Raw genomic sequence first — 21,634 nt, forward strand, 5'->3', positions numbered from 1 at the left:
GGATTAGTTAATTCGGATCAAGGAATCCCCTTCCGGGTTCTGATTGCACAAACGCGGACAAGGATCTTCATTCCACCCGTGCTCTTTCATCAACACAGCCGGGAAACATCCAGGCTTTAACAACCACCCTGGCCTGTGTGTGACTACGCAGCATGAGTAAGAGGGCGACGATCCACGTCAGGGCAGGTGATGTTGAGCCTGCGCCTTAGAGCCGGCATTGGGAGAGCAACTGGGCTGCCCGGTCGCCCCCAGCCCGTTCCCCCACGGACCCCTCCCGGCCTGCGAGAAGCAGAAGGAAGCGGGCAGAGGCATTATAAAAAAATATAAACTCGGCTGGACTCGAGAAACTCCTCAGGTCTTGGAGGTCGGTGCCACAAAAGAAGAGGCAAGTTTCGTAAGGCTGCCCCGGAGGAGGAGGAAAGAAGACGCAATCAGTCAGCCGACGTCTCTCTGCACGAGTTCCTGTCCGCGCTTGTTTGTCTACGGGATCTCAGCGGACGGGGCTGGCACGGAAGTGGGAGGGGGGTGGGGAGAGGGAGAGAGACGTCGGGCTGGCTGCGAGCTCCCCCTCGCTTCTTGTGTAATTCAGGCTACGCTGGCGAGGCCGACAGCGATGGGAGGAAGGAAGACGACGACGACGCCGCCAGCCGAGGGAGTTTCTCTCCGGGGGGTTGGCAAGAGGAGGAAGCTACACTAGGAGGCCCCGCAACTTCGTCGGCCTGGGGGCGCAAGAGACGCGCGCGGGGAAACCCGGTGGAGCCGGCCTCTGGATCGAGCCTGGCGCAGTCCGAAAAGGAGGAGGAGGAAGAGACCCGATTATTTATCTCTCTCCATCGACGCGCACAAAAGGCGGATTTGGACCGGATTACTCGCAACTGGGCGCCGTGTGTGTGCGCGCGCGCGCCAGCAAGGAGAGAGCCAGCCGGGATCCGGCTCTGATTGGGGTCGCTTCGCATTGGATCGGGATCCGAACCGGAGAGAGGGGGGGGGCTTAGTTTGTCCAGCTGCCGCCGATTCTTGGGAGGAAGGGGCGCAGAAGAGAGCAAAAGCGGGGGGCGAAGGAGGACCCCCGCTGCGTTGGATGCCCTTCGCTTTCCCTTCTCCCTCCAGCACAGCGTGCTCTCTCTCGTTTTAAAATTTTGCAGCGAGGCTGCTGCTGCGTTTGCCGCGGCCCCTACCTTTGTTTTCTCCGTTGCCCTGAATTAGTGTCCCTCCCCCGGGGGTTGGCGAGGGGCAGCTAAAGGGCAGCGGGCTGCCCCCGGGAAGCGCCAGTCCTCCTCTCCCCTCCACCCGCCCCGGCGCCCGTGCACTTTGCTCGGCTGCAGCTGCTCCTCCTCTCGAGGAAGTTTCCTCCCCCCCTCTTCTGCTTCTCCCCCTCCTTCCCCATTTTTCGCAGCCCGGCCTCGCGGCTCCTCGGGGGAAGGGCGGCTCTCTCTCCTCCCCCCCCCCCCCAAGCGGGGCTTCCGAGGCTGGGCCGGGCAGGGACCCCCCGCGGCCCCTGAGCCAGGCCGATGCCGGTGGCCGCGAACTCGCACCCCCGCGCGGCGCAGCAGCAGCAGCAGCAGCACCAGCCGCCGCCCGACGGCCGCCTCCGGGACCCCTCCAAGCCGGGGGGCGGCGGCGGGGCGGAGGAGCGCCCGGAGCAGCCCCGCCACGGCCAGGCCGGCGGAGAGGCGGCCGTGGCGGCCCGGGCGGCGGGTGGGGGAGGCGGCAGAGTGGCGGGGGCGGCCCCTTCCGGCGCCCCTTCTCCGCCGCCCCCCCGGCAGGCTGTCTCCTCCTCGCCCTCACCGCCCCTGGAGCCCCCCCGGACGCGCTCCCGGTCCCGCTCCGGCTTCTTCAGCCTGCTCGCCATGAGCGCCGGAGCCGCCAGCAACGCCGCCGCGCATTTCCAGCCGCCGCCGCCTCCACCTCCACTCCCGCTGCATCTCCAAGGGCCGGGCCTGGCCGAGCTGGGGGCGCGCAGCCAAGGCAGGGGGAGTCCCGCCGGCCACCCGCGAGCCCCGCCGGGAGCCAGGGCGCCTGCGCCAGGTAAGGACTTGGGGGAGTAAAGACTTGAAAAGTGCGGAGGGGGTGACGTTGGGGGAAAGGGCGCAGTTGGAGACCAGGAGGGGTGTGAGGGGCAACCCCCCCTTGGGGGAATTCTGGCTGTCAGTCGCAGCTGGAGTGGGTTTGAAGCTCTTTCTCTGTGTGTGTGAACAAACCGAGGGTGTGAGGTGTGGTGTGAGTGTGTGTGAAAGGACTCGGAAAAGTTGCACCGCCTTCCATCCCCGCGTGTTTACTTGGAAGTTAAGTCCCCACTGAGTTCAACGGGACGCAACTTCGCAGGAGTCGGGAGGGGCTGGCCTTGGTCAGGCTTGCGCTTTTAGGGACTCACCCTCAAAGGCTGGCAGGTTTCCTTAGAAGTAAGTCCTATGGGTTTTTTTTTCGGGGGGGGGGAAGCGGAGTTTGTTCTCCCAGGGAGGTCGTGTTTAGGATTCCACTCGGCGTGGGAGTGGGGGTGAAGTCCTCTCAAAGAGCTTTCCCAGCCTTGCCAAAAAAAGCAGGAAAGAGAGTGAGAAGTTGGGGAGATGTGAAAGGGAAAACCCTGAAGTTGCTTTTGGGGTGGGTGGGTTCATTCCGCAGGGGAGGGAATAAGAGGCGGGGGGAGACAGGATCCTGAAAATAAAAAAAAGTTTGCTATTCACAAGAGCAGCACAACACAAGGAAGCCTCTTGGGGGAACTTGAGGAGTGCCTTTTCCACAATACTGAGTAATTCTAACCAGCCCACCCACACATCTGGATTAAGAATGAAGATCTTTCATGGAAGAGAATGACCATTACCTATTTGCTTTCCCACAACAGTTGACGCATTTTGCAGTCCTTTTCCAGGAGTTTTCCCAGAGGTGCTTGGCTCTCTCCTGCGCTTGTTCACCTGTTGGTGATGGAGCCTCTGCTGGCTGCTTTTCTCTGGGGGGAAGAGGGGGGGAGAGAACTGATGGGCAGGGAGGGTTTCCTGTTAGTGCTCTGCTTCTGCTGTACAGTGTGGGTGTCCTACATGGGAAGGGGGCCTGCGGATTCTACAACATCGAACACGTGTGCCGTTTGCGAAAAACACCTCTTGATGCTGATGATTCCTTGGGAATGAATTGGCATTGGAAGGGTCCAACCTCTGTAAGGAAGCCTGAAGGACTGTGAAGAGTAAATAAAGGTGTTCTGGGAGGGTTGTGTCTGCAGCTGAGCATGTATTCAAAAGAGCAGAAACTTTTCAGGAGTGGTTGGACCAAACAATACAATATCCACCAGCTTGGTGGAGTTGAGACACACAGGAAAAGTATGTAAATGTGGGCTTTTGTGCTGTTAATAACTATCTGGATTTGGGGGGCCGCTCCAAGTTTTGCCAGCTACATTTTAAACATTTGTAGTCTGCAGCTTTTTCTAGACTTATGGTACGTTTCTTTTCAAACAGCGAACGGTGGACCTGCTTTTTAATGTGATTTTTGTAGATGTTGGTTTTTTCATGCCATACAGGACTTTAAGACCACAAAAGGCAACAATTCACACATTTTGGGACACTCAGAATGAGCACGGCCTTAAGTTAAAGATATATTTCCGCTCTGTACAAAAAAAATTGTATTTTAAATGAAGGCGGCTGTCATTTAAGACCTCGTTCTTTTCCATGAAAGATCCTCATTCTTAATCCAGATGTGTGGGTGGGCTGGTTAGAATTACTCAGTATTGTGGAAAAGGCACTCATCAAATTCTCCAAGAGGCTTCGCTGTGTTGTGTTGCTCTTTTGAGTAGCAAACTTTTTATTGTCATGATCGTGTTCCAGGACTAATATTCAGTGAGCCTCAAAGCCAGGCCCTGCCTGCATGCATGTTCTGTTAATCTAGAACACTTTGGGGGAGATGTCAGAGGAAGTTATACTATTGTAAATGTTATGAGGATGTTAATGGTTGAAAAATGGAAAATGTAATACTTCATTCTACAATTGTGCCATTATCTATTTGCTTGAGTTAATGACCATTTTAGATGTAGTTTGCCTTGGATCTGTCTATATGTTCTTAGAAATTATTTACCCTTTTCTGGCTTTTAAAAAAATGTGAATTTGCAGTTGTAGAACTGGAAAGGACCTGAATTTTACCTAGTCCAGCTGTATGTAGGGTTTTGTAAATGTAGCACACAACAACTAGATTATTATGTACTAAACAAATAGTATATGAGAGTGATAACGTATATTGCTTTCTATGGGGCAATGTATTTTTGTAAGTCTAAGCAGAATTGCCGGCGATCTGAGATTTCTTTTTTTTATTTAATTCAGCCTCTTTTCTTGAATTAGTTTTGTGTCAAGTGGTTACTTATAATTTCCTATGAGAGAGAGTGTTCTTCATCCAGCATTTAATAAATAAATGACGATGGTTGCAGTTTAGAATATTTTATTAAAAATTAAAAATGTCTAAATACTACAAAGTCTCAAAATGAAGTAAGTAATGGGAAATAAATGGCAGAATATGTGATAGAATTTGGAGTGTGCAAATGGAATACTGTGGAAAATGTTTAAACAAGCCAGATTTCTGGTGCGTTGCTGGTAATACTGGTACATAATACTGGTACAGTTCCTTTGTTAAAAATAATAGCTTTTCAGGCTTACACGTGCTCAATGAGTTTATATTCATGTTTACTCACAGGCTAGCTCCAATGAATTAAATACTCCTGAGTAAGTGCACTCAGGTTTAGAATTTTAGTAGGGAAGCTAAGGTAATTTCTTAGATAAACACTATACTTGAGTGCATGGTGTTTTCTTGTTTTCCAAATAAATCCAATAAGCTTCCAGTTGACAATGCCTTATAACACTATGAATTCAGTTGTAGATTTTTCTGTGTTCTTAGTAATCCATACAAGCCTAAATACAGCAATTGCATTCATATCCTACCAAATGCCATCATAATTTATCCCCACATCATTTTGGCGTGCAATGCTACTTCACTGAAGGAGTCAATCAATCTGAAATCTATCAATTCTGACTGGCCTTGGTAACCAGCAATTATTTGCAGTCGCCACTACACCCCTGAGTCCTTTGACATATCTAGCAGGCTTAGGAGGGGGAGGGGACCAGCCTCTCGATTCATGCTGGGCTTTGAAGATGCTTAGAAGCAGCGAGGTGCCTCTGGACTGCTTTTGCATGTGCCAAAATAACTTGAGAGAGGATCTGGAGAACTCAGCAGCAGGAAGTAAGAGAGCCTGAGATGTGTGGAGCATGGGGCACTTGCTAGGAAGGGGTCTCTCTTGGCAGTCTTCATCGTTTAAAGAATGGTGGCTGCTAGAATGAGATATGTGATCACTGGTAGGTCTCCCTTGAAACAAATGATGGTGATCTGTTCATTTTTCCCAGAGCTATGAATAGCCTTCCACAATCCAAAGTGGCCAGGGTGGTGTAGGATTTTTTTAAAACTTCAAAGCACCTGATTTGACCAGGTGAGAAGGTGTTCAAGTTCCTTCCTCCCATTCTATTTCCATTATCTGAGTGGACTGTATTGTGGAATAGTTCTGGCATGTGTTTGGTGTCTGTTTTTCTTTTCACCAGTGGTACAGATAATTGAATACGGGGTTTTTAAATGGCCATTTCAGCATCCCTGCTTTTTCAGTCAAATTAGCAGGTTTGTGCAGCTGCGTTATAATGAAGAAAAGGGTATTGGGAGAGCAGTCCAAGAATCTACTCCTTCAAGTGTATTTTGGTGTTGAGTAATGCTGTTTTAGAGAGGGATTTCCTGCAAGTCATACAGAAGAGAAACTTTAGTAGTTTCGTTTCATGCAGCTGAAATTTCCTCATCTGTGAAGCTATGAAAAATAGATTCCTTTTTGTATTTGATAATATCCCCCCTCTCTCCTCCTTTGTATTTCTCCTTACTTCTCTCAAGCATGTTGAGGGCCAAAGCCCAAAGCCCAAAGGAAATGGTCAAGTACAAACTGGGAGCGTATTCCAGTAGCACCTTGCTAGACCAAGAACATCCACAGAAAGGGTGGACAAAATTGGGTGCATGTTTTTAAAGATATAGGGAGATCATTTATCTTTCTGTTAGCCTGAAGTGTTTGTTTTTAAAAACTTTGCGAACTCTTAAGGCCATAACAAAATGGCCATAGCCATTTTGATGCGTACCAATTTTATAATCTTATTTTTTAATAATGACCCAAACCCAGACTGAGTGACAGTCTGCTTTTAGGGGCGATTCTGCACACGAGTAAAATAGGTTCGACCCAGTTCCCTGAGAAGGTTACTAACCTAGGTCGAAGCCATTGTTGTTCCCCACTGCAACCAGCTTGATCCCAGCTCGGAGGGTGGAATCATCCTGTGCCTCTTCGCTTCTCCATTCTGATTGGCTACTGTTCTACGGCCATGTTCCGTCTATCCCCACACACGTTATAAAAAAAACTGCCACAGGAATGGAGGGACGAAGGTGGCGTTTTTTTGATTGGCCAGCTGTATGCATGCACCCAAAACACTCCAGCTGTGATTGACTGAATGGGGGACTCCCTGGCAGCGCAGAGATTCCAGCACTTTACTGGAATCGAGCTACGGAGTTCGAAGCGTGGTTCCCTAGAGAAAAAAAAGTAGTAGTTCCCCAACTGGCGTCGAATTTGAAGCCCATTACGGAGAGCGAGAAGCTGGTCACAAAACGCACGTCGATCCCAGTGGTTGTGCGCGAACACGCACTTAGGTTGAAACGCTTATAGGCTTCGAACTTAGATTCGATAGCGCCATAGTGCGCGGAATGTCGAGCCCCTATGTCATTCAGGGGAAATACTGAAGTCAAACATAAATACCCTTGTTATGAATGTAGGTTTCCTCCTGGGCCTAAGAACTGGCAAATTAGCACAACAATGAGAGATGCAGTAGTGGGTGTTTCGTATAGGCCAAGAATTGTCCACTGACTCCAGCTGGATGATTTTGAACTTATGGGCATTCTTTTGTGTTCATTTCTCAAATTTGAATGTTTATATCCAACCAAGCAATAAGGAGATTAATTTGTGGTCTCCCAGAGGCCCACTGTTTTGCCCAGTAACTACCAACACTTTGGGGAAAGTCATCAACAAATTGATCTCACTTAGTGATCCTGCAGGTGTATGAAGATAGCCTAGCAGAAATCCATTAATTTTACAACCCACCCACCCACCCCTTTCTAAAAAGAAATAATGATTCAATTCAAAAGGTATGCAGGCTATATGATCGTCAGGCCATAATGCTCCGGGGCTTGTATGAAAGTAGTGTATGGTTACGCTGCATTTTAATTATTTATAGAAACCAATTAGTATGCATGCTTTTCAGGAATACGCGTAGCTCGATGGTAAGGGTGCTTGTTTTGCATGCAGAAGGTCCCAGGTTCAGTCCTTGGTATCTGCAATCAAAAGGGTCACAGAGCATAAGAACATAAGAAAGAGCCTGCTGGATCAGACCAGAGTCCATCTAGTCCAGCACTCTGCTACTTGCAGTGGCCCACCAGGTGCCTTTGGGAGCTCACATGCAGGATGTGGCAGCAATGGCCTGCTGCTGCTGCTCCTGAGCACCTGGTCTTCTAAGGCATTTGCAATCTGAGATCAAATAGGATCAAGATTGGTAGCCATAGATCAACTTCTCCTCCATAAATCTGTCTAAGCCCTTTTTAAAGCTATCCAGGTTCGTGGCCATCACCACCTCCTGTGGCATTATATTCCAAACACCAATCACATGTTGCGTGAAGAAGTGTTTCCTTATATTAGTCCTAATTCTTCCCCCCAGCATTTTCAATGTATGCTCCCTGGTTCTAGTATTACAAGAAAGAGAGAAAAATTTCTCTCCGTCAACATTTTCTACCCCATGCATAAGTTTATAGACTTCAATCATATCCCCCCACAGACGTCTCCTCTCCAAACTAAAGAGTCCCAAACGCTGCAGCCTCTCCTCATAAGGAAGGTGCTCCAGTTCCTCAATCATCCTCATTGCCCTTCTTTGTACTTTCTCTATCGCCTCAATATCCTTTTTGAGATGTGGCCACCAGAACTGAACACTGAGCAGGTGGTGGGAAATATTTGTGTGTCTGAAATCATGAAGAGGCATTTCTTATTAGTATAGACAATATTCTGTTATACTCTGTTCCCCATAAAGATGATAGTAGATTGTACAGTGGCATCTCAAAAATTGACGCCTTTGATAATCGTTGATTTCAGTAATCAACGATTGCCAGGCGCCAATTTCCGCACTCGAAAATCGTTGGCTGCCTCGATTTTCGGCAGCTGCCGAGGGTACGCAAACGGCGTTGTGCATGCGCAAACGACATTCGTGCATGCGCAAACAGCATCCCTTGAAATATGCCGTTTTTGGAAATCGCCGATAATCTCCGGACAGATTATCGGTGATTTTCGAGGTACCACTGTATTTTCCTCCACCACAGAACAAAGCATTCCAGACATTCTTTTTTGTAGAATGCTTCTCCTGGGTCCTAGTGCCTACCTAGCCCTGCTACCCCCAAGTAAAAGTACATTTTGACCTAAATGCTCTTGCATCAAAGTACCATGCTCAATAATGCGCAAAATAATGGTTTTGACAAAGTCAGTGTGTAAAAATGAATGATAATTCTCATATGCGTTCAGGACTGTATTCTAATGCGGAAGCATATAATTTTCTCAATTGCTGCACCTCAACTGACCGAACTATCATCTTAGATGGGCTAATATTTAGATAGATATCCAGCCGTGTTTATCTCTTACAGCAAAACAGGAGAGTTAATTTAAATGAACCCACCCTCTTTATATGTTTGACAAGATGCATGCGGAGTGCACAAAATCAACATTAAGAGTAGCCTCAAACAGTACTTTTCTTTCCTTATCAAAGATAATCCAGCTTGGCGTGCAATATGTACAGTTTTTAGGGGGGAGGGAGAGCCAGGTACCAACATGCATTCCATTATTTTTGTCATTCTAAATCCTTCATTTATTTGGTGACTAATATTTGTACACTGAAATCACAGGCCAAACCCATGTCAGTAAGTACAGCTTAGAACTGGAATAGTAGAAATAAAATCACAGAGATGAATAGCTACATACGGATGTACCTTTAGACAGGTGATGGTGTAGAACATTTTGCTTTGCTTTTCTTCCTTCCCCTTGGTTCTGGAACGACATTGTTCACTTCTCGTTTCATGTTCTTTAGGGATCTCTCTGTGTATTTTCCGCCCTTGAAGCACCTGGCATAGTTATTGGCTCTGAAGTTTGTGACATGTTTATTTTGTTAAAGTTTTTTCCCCTTGCTTTTTTTAAAAAAAGTTTCATCTGCTGAGAGAAAGGGGGCTATGTCTTTATGATTGACACAACAGGTGGCTAGACAGTGATGTACCATTCTGGTTTAAGCTGCAAACCAGAAGAACAGGTTTTCCTTGAACCCAGTCCAGGTGAGAAGAATGGATGTGTGTCTAAAATGCAGAGAATGCTTCTGAAGCAGGCTAACCGCTGAGATCATGGTCTTCTGTATGCACTTTGAAGAATCAATTTATTAGACAACTGGTAAACTTTCATATTCCTTATCTTTACAAAACAGCCTGGAGCAGTATCATCACGAGAGTATAACTCACCAGAAAGAGTTACTGTGCTTTATTTATTATTTACTTCAAACAATTTTATGCCACTTTCCCAGAGAACTTGCCCCAGGAGCTGTTATAGGGTGAATGTGGACCGGGGAGGCTGGGGTTCAAATTCTGGCCACAAATATTCTGGGTATCCTTTGAACAAATTAATGTTATCCTTTTTAAAAAAAAGATGCTTAAGAAATGCTTAAATGGATAAACATGATGGCTGTCGAAAACTTTTTTTAAAAAAGCCAAAAGCCTGTCCAAACCGGTGTGTGTTTGTGAAAATCTGTGCTATAGTCGGAGTCAGGTACATTTGTCAGAAAAGGAGTGCGGGTGGACAGACGTCTGCTCTACTTGCAGGAGAAAAATCTGCACCTGCTTCTGGAACGAAGTATGTCCATCTGTAGCCTCGGAGGCCGTCTTAGCAAGGGGCCGCCGGAATGGGAAATAGAGCTGAACAGCTGAGTTGTCTTTCATGCTAGAGGCCTGATCTTAAGAGACAGGCTGAGACACAACCATTTTTCTTTTATAACCGTATTTTCCAAGGGAAGGTGGAAGGTAGAGAAGAGCATCTATGCAAAACGTGAGACTTTCCACATATTGTAGTCAGCTATACCCTTTTCCGCCAAAAGATCTAAGCTCAAGTTGTGAATTAATTCCCCACTTCCTCCGGGAGCTTCTTTGTAGTGGAATGCTTTGTGATATGGCACACCTTAAATGTCAGGAGGGCTCTTAAGTCCTTCATCGTTAGGTCAGAGCACATCGGGCGAACGGATGCCATGTTTATCTCATTGTCCCCCCATAGCAAAGGGAAAAAGATATTAGACCAAACCATAGGCCAGTGATGGTGAACCTTTTTGAGACCGAGTGCCCAAATTGCAACCCAAACCCCACTTATTTATTGTGAAGTGCCAATCCGGCAATTTAACCTGAATGCTGAGGTTTTAGTTTAGAAAAAAATGGTTGGCTCCCTCTTCCTCCACCCCACCCGCTCGAGCAGGGGCCAGCCTGCTCTAGCCTCCAGCAAGTCCCACGCGTACCACTCTGTGCCTCTCTAGCATCTCTGCCTCCTCTGCACCGCCCCCCCCCCGGCAGCAGCCACCCGGAGCACAGGCACCAGGCGTCCTCCCTGCTCACCGTGGTGCATGCACATTGTGCTCAGTGGCCCAGGTCAGTCTAGATGTGTGTGTGTGGGTGATTTTCCGCCCCCCACATGATGAACTCTGTGTACGCGTGCCCACAGAGAGGGCTCCGAGTGCCACCTCTGGCACCCGTGCCATAGGTTTGCCATCACTGCCATAGGCAAATGTGATGCATAGGGAATGCATCTCAGAAGCTTATAGGGCATCAGGTCTGGTTTCACCTAAGGGCATCATAGCACATTCGGTCAGGGAAACAACCACCAATGCCGCACTGTTCAAGAAAGCCTCCATAGAGGAAATTTGTAAGGCAGCCATGGTCCTCTATTCACCAAACATTTATAGATAGGTACAGCTCAGCAGATGCAGCCTTTGACCACACAGTCCTGCAGCATATGTTAGTTGTATAGATTAACACACACACACACCCGTTACTGGACACTTCTTTAAAAGGTTCCAAAAATCAAGATGTCCTCCTGCTCAGGGGAGAACGACCATTGGACAGGTTCTGGTGGGGTTTCCAGGCTGTGTGGCCATGGTCTGGTGGATCTTGTTTCTATCGTGATACACCTCTGAAGATGCCAGCCACAGATGCAGGCGAAACGTTAGGAACAAGATCCACCAGACCACGGCCACACAGCTCGGAAAACCCACCAGAACCAGTTGAATCCGGCCGTGAAAGCCTTAGACCATTGGACAATTACTGCGAAGGGTCCTTCTCCTCTGAGCCAAGGAGGACATCTTGCCCGCCTGGTTTTTCAGCATGTAAATTTAGATAGGCAACAATAGATACTAAAAAAAGTACTGCTATTTGCATTTTCTTTGGAGTTCATCTTCTAGTTGGGTGTTGCTTCTCCTGTTGTATCAGGCTTCACGAGTAGTGAAGGAAGGAGTGTTCCTTCTTCCCCCCTTTTCCTTCTGGTTAAATTTGCTTCTCTACTGTTACTACAATTATTGCTCTTTGGAGTACTAAAACTGAAAAGGGGGGGCGATTCCCACAGGAACAGGAAGCTGGAGATCAGATACTGCCTCTCTAGGAATGCAGCTGCCATCACCCCAAAATCAAGATGTCTTCCTTGGCTCAGGCCTTCACAGTAAGTGTCCAATGGTCGTTCTGTGCACTACTGAACATTTCACTTTGGTAAGAGAGTATTGGTATTTCCTCGAACGGCTGTTGGCGAAACTTGCCTTGCTTCGTAGCAGCTTGTGCCATTTTCTGCCAGATTCAAGAGCCTCCGTGGTACTGCAGTCATTTTAAGTTTCTTCTGCTTGCAGCTCATCCAGTGACCATTTCCGTGTAAAAAGTAGAAAAATAAAGTTCGTTTATCCTGGCGATTCTGCACACATTTGGTTTTTTTCTTTGTTTTTATTTTCAGGGAGGTGTCTTTGTAGCTTTGCAGAGTGTATATTAGAATAGCAGCCACTCAGAGGACTGGTCTACCTCCCAGTAAAAAAAAAGGCACTGAGTAGACCTGGCCTCCGCAGAGGCCTAGTCTACCCATTACTTTCAATTGTGGGTAGACTTGCCCTCTGAACAGCTGCAGTTCTCATATTGACTCTTCAAAGAGTTCTCATTTAAAACAAAAAAAGAGCAAAAAACTACACGTACGCAGGATCGCCGGGAAAGACAAACTTTACGTACCTACTGTTTATATTGAAATGGCCATCAGATAAACTGCAAGCAGGGGAAACTCCTTGGAACAGTCTTAAAATGGCTGCCGCAGAATGGAGGCTCCTGAACCTGGTAGAAAATGGCGGATACTACTACAGAACAATGCAAGTTTTGCCAGTAGTCATTTGAGGAAATAGAAATGCTCTCTTACCAAAGTAAAATGTTCAATAGTGCACAGAATGATGGTTTTGACGAAGGCTGCACTTTAAAATGATTTTTACAATTCTGATAGAGAATCAGGAGTATTTCAACGGTGGAAAGACATTCCTGTCATTTCGGCCGCACCACAAATGACCACACTAAGATCTTTTGGTGGAAAAGCGAATAAGTGCTTGATAACCCTTCCCCCCGGGGGGCTGTATTTGTTAAGTGCTTATAAGCCTGTTGCTAGCTTGGACTGTCCCAGGGTGCCTCCTTCCCTTCCAGTAGCCACAACTTGGCCATGCTTTTTCAATAACTGCTTTTTGATTATGCAACATCAGTTGCAAGGAGATTCAAAGGGCCTTTATTCCGTCTACCTTCTGTACAAACATAAGCCTATTCTTTTATGTGAACATTGGTGCAATTAATTTCATCAGGAGAATGTTATTTCAAGGGAAAGCTGAGTATTGTACTGGGTTTTAAAATTTATCTTTACTTCAGCACAGTATTTTTACAAGGTACCTTGAACTGTGTGATCAGTGGGAAGGGCAATAACTTTTTATAAATAAATGGAGGATGTTTGTGTACAACAATGGGTTAAAGATTAAGAACCGGTGCTGTAAAAAGTACATATGCTTTTGAGAACCTTGTATTCATCTCAGCTTTAGCATGAAATAGCTTCTCACAGTCTCTCACCACACTGTCTTGCCAAACAACTGGTTCAGTGCAAATGTGTTACATTTGAAGGACCACTGGTTGTTTTTGAATATACATAACGCCAACATCTGAAAGTTATAAACCATCTAAAAAGTTGCTGGGATATATAATAGTATTGACAGATGCTGCATGTTTTTAATTGTTGTAGATCTTGCAGTTACACTGTTCTTATGCTGCTTTAAAAGCAGTTGTGTAGTTTTCGTTGTGACTGGGAAACAATCTTAGCGCCTTTAGAGCCAGTGGCATTCTTAAATCTGACACTTCCAATATAGTCATTGTTTGATGTGTTGAACAGCATCTTGATCCTCTTAAACTAAATGTTCTTTCCTTGGTCATAATAAATTAAGCGCATGAATGGCTGAACAATTTTAAAGAATTGTGATTGATTTTTGATAGAGGGAAACTGGACTTCCATCTTCAGACCATATCCAGTCTTAATACATGAACTTAGTCTTCAACAAGTTCTTAGCAAGAACCTTGTATAACTAGGAGCTTACCGAATCTTTCTATTATGATGATAATTCTGTGCTATGAGCTTTCTTTCTTTACTTCCATAGTATAATAATAATTGTATGCTGTCGAGTCATGGCAACCCCAGAACCATGGGGGTTTTGAGGCAAGAGATGAGCTGGGGTGGGTGGGGGGGTGTTCCATTGCCTTCCTCTGCATTTCGCCATTGTCTTCCTTGACAGTTTCCTGTCCAAGTACTAAGCATGGCTGATCTTGTTTAGCTTTTGCGACCTGGTGAGGTAGAATTGGTCAGGGCTGTTCCCTGAACATAAATTAACATGGTTTTTATGCTGAACAGAATTTCCTTAAGTGCGTTTGCTTTTTCCAAAATGAAGAAATGATAGTACTCTTACCAAATGTGCATAGGCACTGTAAAATTTTAACATCTAGAACAGTGGTTCTCAAGCTTCCTAATGCCCTTTAATACAGTTCCTCAGATTGTGGTGACCCCCAACCCTAACATTTATCCATTTTACAGATGGAGAACACTGATGCAGAGAGTCCTAGGCGACCCCTGTGAAAGGGTTGTCTGACCCCCAAAGGGGTCCTGACGCCCAGGTTGAGAACCACAGATCTAGAATCACGTTGTATACGGAAATGTCCTTATTTCATGTAGCTATTGAGAGCCTGTGTGGTCTGAGGACATAATGGTAGGCTGAGAAGAACTGGGATCATGACACTTCAATATGTTGTGAAAACATATTGGATAACTGTTATTTTTATTTTTAAAAACTGTTTATCCTGCTTCTTCCCAGGAGAGATTCATGTACCTGTGGCTCCTGCCAAGAAATGGAAGGTACATTTAATAAATAAATGGATTATAGTGGATACACATTGTTCAGTGTAGCTAATGGGTAATGTGATCTAGAAATGCATACACCCACATGTGAGATTCCCATAGGGCCGACTCATGTACATGTATTTTATGATTAACGCAGCCACATTACTTGGCGATTCTATGGTCAGAAGTAGCATACCTGTTAATACCAGATTAGGGGAAGAGGTGGTGGTTTCATAACTTGCTTGTCAGCTTTCCACTTTGCAAGTTACCTGGCTAGATGAAGCCTTGATCAAATTTAGCCAGGCTCTTATAAGTGGAAATTGGAATGTGTGAATGACTCGTCACAAATGGAGAGTGCACATGTCTTTATGTCTCTTCCCACAGTACTTTTCAGTGGGGCCAAGTTGCAAATTAATTTCTGAACAATCATATGATGTACCTCCATGTCTTAATTAGCCTAGATCTTAACAGTTTATGCGGTTCCCAACCTGTGGGTCGCGACCCCTTTCGGGGTCGAACGACCCTTTCACAGGGGTCGCCTAAGACTCTCTGCATCAGTGTTCGCCATCTGTAAAATGGATAAATGTTAGGGTTGGGGGTCACCACAACCTGAGGAACTGTATTGAAGGGTCGCGGCATTAGGAAGGTTGAGAACCACTGGCTTATGGCTTCATTCCTAAGAATACTTCCTTGGGTGCAAGCCCCATCAAATAAAAAGAGACTTACTTCTGCATAGGCCTGCCCTTGTTCTGGATAAATTGTTGTATGTGGGGGAGGCTTGGTAAATTTAATTGCATTTACCAAATTCAGTTGCATTTCAATTGCATTTACCAAAGTTGGTAGAAGATTGTCAAAGTTCGGCAATCATACTAAGCCTAAAGTCTGCACTACTGCCTTTTAAATACGAGCAAAACACTTGGGGATGAAGAATGGCAAACGGTTGAAATAATTCATAAGCTCACCTCATGTATTGCTAATCGTGTTTCCAGTTTAGGGAGCACATTTCTGAAAATGAAAGCCGGTGTCTGAGACTTTAGGCATTCGACAGATGTAACATAAATTGCACTGTTAAACTAGCTGTGTCTATGAATAATAAAATCTGCAGACAGAGGAGTATTTCATAATTGAGGGGAAGATCTATTTCTGTGCGGTAAATAATTATGAAATATTAGGGAGGGAGGCAGAGTTGTTCATTTCGCTCTGTGTGCATTAGAATCCCCCCCCTTTGAAATATCGGCTTACGCTGCTGAAGTTATGTGAGTGGGTTAGTTGAAGCAAGTCTGCAGCTACTACTGATCTACATGGAAGTTTAGAATGCATTAGGTTTGCTGAATCAGACTGAAGGCTTTAGGAGCACTAGTGTTCCCTTAATGCCGTGATAGTGAACCTATGGCATGTGTGCCCAAGGTGGCACTGAGAGCCCTCTCTGTGGGCACATATGCCGTCATCTCCCCCTCCCCTTCAAATCTGAAACAAGAAACAGGCTGACCTGAGTGCTGCATGTGTTGCTCTCAAACTTACAAAGTACGAGCCATGGTTAGACAAATTATCAGCATGCATACAACAGCAAAAATCACATAAATTGTTCAAAAGCATGCCAAATGCAAACTTTTACCTTTCAGTAAAACATTGTTGTATCATTGAAAGCCCTGTTACTGTGTTTTTCTTTTAAGACAAAATATGTTAATGTATGAATTGTTTTTTTCTAAACTAAAACCTCAGTATTCAGGTTAAATTGCCATATTGGCACTCTGCAATAAATAAATGGGTTTTGGGTTGCAGTTTGGGCACCGGGTCTCAAAAGGTTCACCATCACTGCCTTAATGTAATACTGTGTTCTGAGGTGTAGCAAAGTTCAACGCAGAGTTCAACTGAGTTTGGCACAGCTTTAGTTGGCAGTGCTTCTTAGTGTCAGAACCGCTGTCTTTTGACTGAGGCCTGCCTGATTTTGTTCGAAAGGAGCTACAAGAAATCTTCTTTTTATGTTGTTTATATCACATTTTTCTATCCCCATGGTGCAGAGTGGTAAGCTGCAGTCCTGCAAAGTTGTGCTTGTGATCTAGTTTGATCCTGACTCAAGTTGGGTTCAGATAGCTGACTCAAGGTTCCAAGGCTGATAAAATGAGTACAGCAAAAGAACGTGGGAAAGTTTTGATTTGCTTATGACATTCCCAAGCGAAGGTATTGGCTTTGTGAACTATTAAGGTAAGCCTGGATACAGAAGTAATTGATATGCATAAGATGCCAACATGGTGTAGTGGTTAAGAGCAGTGGATTCTAATGTGGAGAATTGAGTTTGTTTCCCCACTCCTCCACATGAAACCTGTTGGATGACCTTGGGTTGGACACAGTTCTCTCAGAACTCTCTCTGGCCCTACTTACTTTACAGAGTGCCTGATTCAGGGAGTGAAAGGGAATGCAATTGTAAGCCACTCTGAGATTCCTTAAGGTAGAGAAAAGCAGGGTATAAATCCAAACTCTTCTTCTTCAATCATAAATATGTTTGAACGTTGTGACAGCAGTTGAAGATGATATTTAGGTTTCCATTTGTCTTCAGAGAGCAAGAATCTCTTTCGGAGGAGCACAAAAGGAAGCTTTCATGTTTAAGGCACTACAAGCAGCATGAATAGTTAAATAGTTAACAGTTCTTGTTGACTTTAACCTCTGCAGCCACATTTAGGAAACTGCAGTGGCCACTGGCGTTTTTTGTTGCTACTAGGTGCACAGCAAAACAGTGACAATGCGGCTGGACCCAGGTACCCTTGACTGGAAGCACATTTGTATTGATTATTGAGCCTGTATATTCTGTTCTTGTGAAACCTTGATTTACTCAGTTACCTTGCTTCTGACGCAGCTGTCCTGTGATATATGGGGGTTATTTGGGAAGGGTTGGAGAATGAACAACTTAAAAAAATTATCCTCAGAACTGGTGGTACAAAGTAGGAGCGTATCAAAGAAATTCATAAAGCAGCAGTCCTGTACAGGAATTTAGTAATCATGGAAGATGTCCTAGTAGGGTGGGCAAATTCAGTTGGGGCTGGCTTATGCCATTTCTGTTGTAGGCAAATGATAGGTATACAATTTTAACCATGGGTGAAGTAGTCAGCTAGTTGAAAAGGCTAAAATATTTCCTATCGATAAAATATAGGGCTCAGTATCTTGTTACCATATGCTGATAGCTCTGAAAAGTCATATTTTGCAGCTTCAGTGTTTGTTCAGGAAGTCCTGGTGTTTGGAGCACAAAAGTGCAGTAGTTTTCATAACAGCTCTGTGTGTGTGTGTGTGAGAGAGAGAGAGAGAGAGAAGCCAATATTATTACTAGTATTCAAGATATGACTGAGAGCTTGTACAGGGCCCCTAGTGACTTCACCATGACTGTAATATTTAGCAGATGACTCTGTTAGACTAATGGATAGCTTTTAGGGGTGCTGTTTTTAAAATCAGGGGTGCTGTTTTTAAAATCAATTTGGAGGATGATGTTAAAAACCAAACCCTTTTTAAAAAAAACGCAAATGCTCTGGCAAGGCAGAGGTGTCATAACATTCTCGTTCACACATACGTGTGTGGAATGCCTTGTCTGAAATGCCGCATGGCATGCATCACCTAAAAAGAATGGCTTGTTCCCTTCAAAACTAGTGCTTTAATCTTATGCAGATTTAATTAATTATTAACTCCTAAGCTTAATTGGTGACGAAGCTCATTTAGACCTGGCATTTCCTGGCTCACAGCTTTGCCTAGTAACGCCTGTCAGAACAATCAGGTGTACTGTTACTCCAGTCGAAATCTGTTGACTTCTCTGGGCTGAGACTTGGAGTAATTTTGCACAAGATGATCGCACTCTGCGTTCGTTAGACTTGTTTTTCTACCTAATCTTTACAAGCAGGGGATTAGTTGGTACAATTTCAGGGATGTCCCTTTCATTGAAAGATTGTTTTCAAATCAGTGGTGTATTCAGTTCATTTTAAAAAGGAAGTAACACGTTTAGTGGGTAACACAGTGTAGTACTATTTATGCAGTCAGTGGGACTGGGAGCAGGAGCATGATTGAAGTTCTGTTTGTTCATCGATGAGTCGTGGGGCGGTGTAGCGGTTAAGAATGGGGGTTTCTAATTTGGAGAACCAGGTTTGATTCCTCTCTCCTCCACATGAGCGGCAGACTCTTATCTGGTGATCAGAGTTCGTTTCTGTGCTCCTAAACACAAAGCCTGCTGGACGACCTTGGGCTGATCACAGTTCTTCAGAACTCTTTCATCTCACAAGGTGCCTGTTGTGGGGAGAGGAAGGGAAAGGAGTTTTTAAAGCTGTCTTGAGTCTCTTTACAGGTGAAAAAAGGTGGAATAGAAATCCAAACTCCTCCTCTTCTATTATAGAGGGATATATGGTTAAGAGCAGTGGCGTAGTGGTTAAGAGCAGGTGCATTCTAATCTGGAGGAACCGGGTTTGATTCCCTGCTCTGCCACCTGAGCTGTGGAGGCTTATCTGGGGAATTCAGATTAGCCTGTGCACTCCCACACATGCCAGCTGGGTGACCTTGAGCTAGTCACAGCTTCTCGGAGCTCTCTCAGCCCCACCCACCTCACAGGGTGTTTGTTGTGAGGGGGGTAGGGCAAGGAGATTGTAAGCCCCTTTGAGTCTCCTATAGGAGAGAAAGGGGGGATATAAATCCAAACTCTTCTTTTTCTATATGGGGCAGTGCCATGGGAATGATTTTAATAAACATGATTGGAATATCTGTTCCTCCCTCCCTCCCTCCCATATCATATAAAAACCAATTGTGATTTTCTGTAGTTGCATCACAGTACTTCTGTTCTGAAACGACGGTCTTGGCACACAAGGTCTGTATGCCTGTGAGTGTTGTGTCTTTTGTTTTATTTGCACGTATGATTGCAAAGTATTTAAAGCTGGTCAAAATCTTGACGTCCTGATTTTAGCGGAAACTTCACAGAGGGACTAAAATGCGAAGAATGAAGTGCTGTTTCCTCTTCTGTTGGAAGCAAAACACGGAGCAGCCTTCAAAGCTCTTCAGAGGAATGCTGTCAGGGAGAAAAGAATGTCAGAGCTGGCCTTTTGGAAGACAGGTGAACCTAAGGCTACATAAAGATGAAAGAATGCGAGTAGCGAAGCCATTCTGCATATGCACCATCTTTTGCCCACACAAGGAATTTTCTCTCTTGAGTCAAGCTCATGGAAAACAGTTTGCCCACAGAGGAACTCACTGCGTGTACAAGATTCAAAAGAACAAAAAAGGTGAACAGCGTGCCTTAAGGCTGGGATAAGACTAGTAACTGAATTAGCCTTTAAATGGCTGGTGCATAGCTCTGTCAGTCGTCTTCTCCTAGGACAGGGGTCTGCAACCTGTGGCTCTCCAGATGTTTCATAGACTACAATTCCCATCAGCCCCTGCCAGCATGGCCAACTGGTGGGAATTATAGTCCATGAACATCTGGAGAGCCACAGGTTGCAGACCCCTGTCCTAGGAGAAAGATCCCCGCTTAACACTCTCGTTATGCTCAGCCTTTGCAGGCATCAAACATCGTCTTAATGGCAAATAACTGCTTCCACTTTGGCACCTATCCCTTGCTACTTGTGTTGCAGGGGGAGCTGAAATGGCAATTGAGGTCTCAATTTCTCCCCTTGCCGTTTGCTACCCATCTGAAGATGCTGTTAAACGAAGGTTGCTCTTGCCTGTTGCCAAGAACCTTGTGATTGTTGCTGCATAGAGAATTTTGCTTTGATTGTTTCAGTATCCCTTCTGCAGCTGACATCCAGGCTGTGAGACTTCCAAGTCTAAGTGTGGGCAAGCTCATCCCTCTTGTCGGCACAAGTACGTGAATCAGATAGTGTAGTAGGGGAATTCCCAATCTTTTTGAGCCTGCAGGCACATTTGGAATCCTGTTGTGGGATGGTGGGCACAGCAACAAAATGGGGTCGGAGCCAACCCCAAAATGTTTGTCACAGCTTAACTTCAGTAACACAGTGCCGATCCTTGTGCTGTAGTTGCAACTACTGGCAAAGAAACATTTTTTTAAAAAAATCTGTACAATCATGTCGGGGATGTAGCAAGCTTGTTTTCTGCTGCTCCAGAGACCAGAACAAGGAGTAATGGATTCAAAGTACAGGAAAATAGATTCCGCCTAAACATTAGGAAGAATTTCCTGACAGAAAGGGCTGTTTAACAGTGGAATACACTGCCAGGGTGGGGGATGGAGTCTCCTTCTTTGGAGGTTTTTAAACAGACTGGATGGCCATCTGTCAATAGGACTTTAATTGTGTGTTCTGCGTGGCAGGAGGTTGGACTTGATGGTCCTTGTGGTCTCTTCCAGCTCTATGATTCTAATCAAAAGTCTCTCTGAGCAAAGCCCTACCTGACACCACCCACTTCCTGCAAACACTTGGCATGCCCCAAAAGAGATGTTGACAGTTACTGTGGTACTTGCAGGTACCCTATTGGAGACCCCTGGTGTAGTCGGTGGACAACAGGCAAACAGTCAAGGAACCACTTTTGAGGGACACTGGGAGATGACCTTGCAGCAGCTGGTTGTCTTGAAGGCTCTGGGCTATGACTAGCTCTCCAGTTCTCAGGGCGGGAAGGGTTCTGGCTTGTAGTATTCTCTTCTCAGCTTGAATTGCTGTGTGGATCCCTTCTTCAGCCAGTATTGATAGGAAATTGGTGCTTGACACAGGTATGACTGTAACCTGAGTGTGTTGAAGTTTCCTCCACAGTACCCACAGTGCTTTTCTACAACTGTCTTTTGTATCCAGGATCTTCTCTTTAATGTTTCTGCTTGTTGTCCTGTTCCGGAGCTGTTCCTTCTTGGTCAGCCACATTTGGATGGAAATATGTGTGAGGAAGGCTTGGATAGAGATCTTCCTTCATGGTTGTATTTCACTGCTGCCTGATTAACCATTGGCCTGCCATTTCAAACTAAGCCAGCTTTTATGTGGGGCCTCCTTTGTAGTTCTGTGGGAGAACTTTGGGCCGGGGTGGGGTGGGGGGTTGGTGAGATGACGACATGTATAGAAGGATTTCAGTTTAAATCTGTTAGTTCAGAAAGGAAACACATGCCATTTTTACAGCTGTTCTCTCCATTCCTGC

The 21,634-nt window shown here is 45.5% G+C and overlaps 1 protein-coding gene across 1 annotated transcript in view; it reads left to right on the forward strand.

Moving 5' to 3' along the window:
* The first annotated feature begins 221 nt into the window (after positions 1–221).
* Positions 222–21,634, forward strand: part of RNF38 (ring finger protein 38) — a 118,230-nt gene continuing 96,817 nt past the window's right edge. Inside the window, exon 1 of the mRNA XM_048503021.1 lies at positions 222–2,028. Within this exon, the coding sequence (XP_048358978.1) occupies positions 1,512–2,028 (517 nt within the window). The 5' untranslated portion in view covers positions 222–1,511. The remainder of the gene's footprint in view (positions 2,029–21,634) is intronic.

This window comes from Sphaerodactylus townsendi, linkage group LG07, assembly GCF_021028975.2.
Source record: "Sphaerodactylus townsendi isolate TG3544 linkage group LG07, MPM_Stown_v2.3, whole genome shotgun sequence".
In the NCBI taxonomy this organism is placed as follows: Eukaryota; Metazoa; Chordata; class Lepidosauria; order Squamata; family Sphaerodactylidae; genus Sphaerodactylus; species Sphaerodactylus townsendi.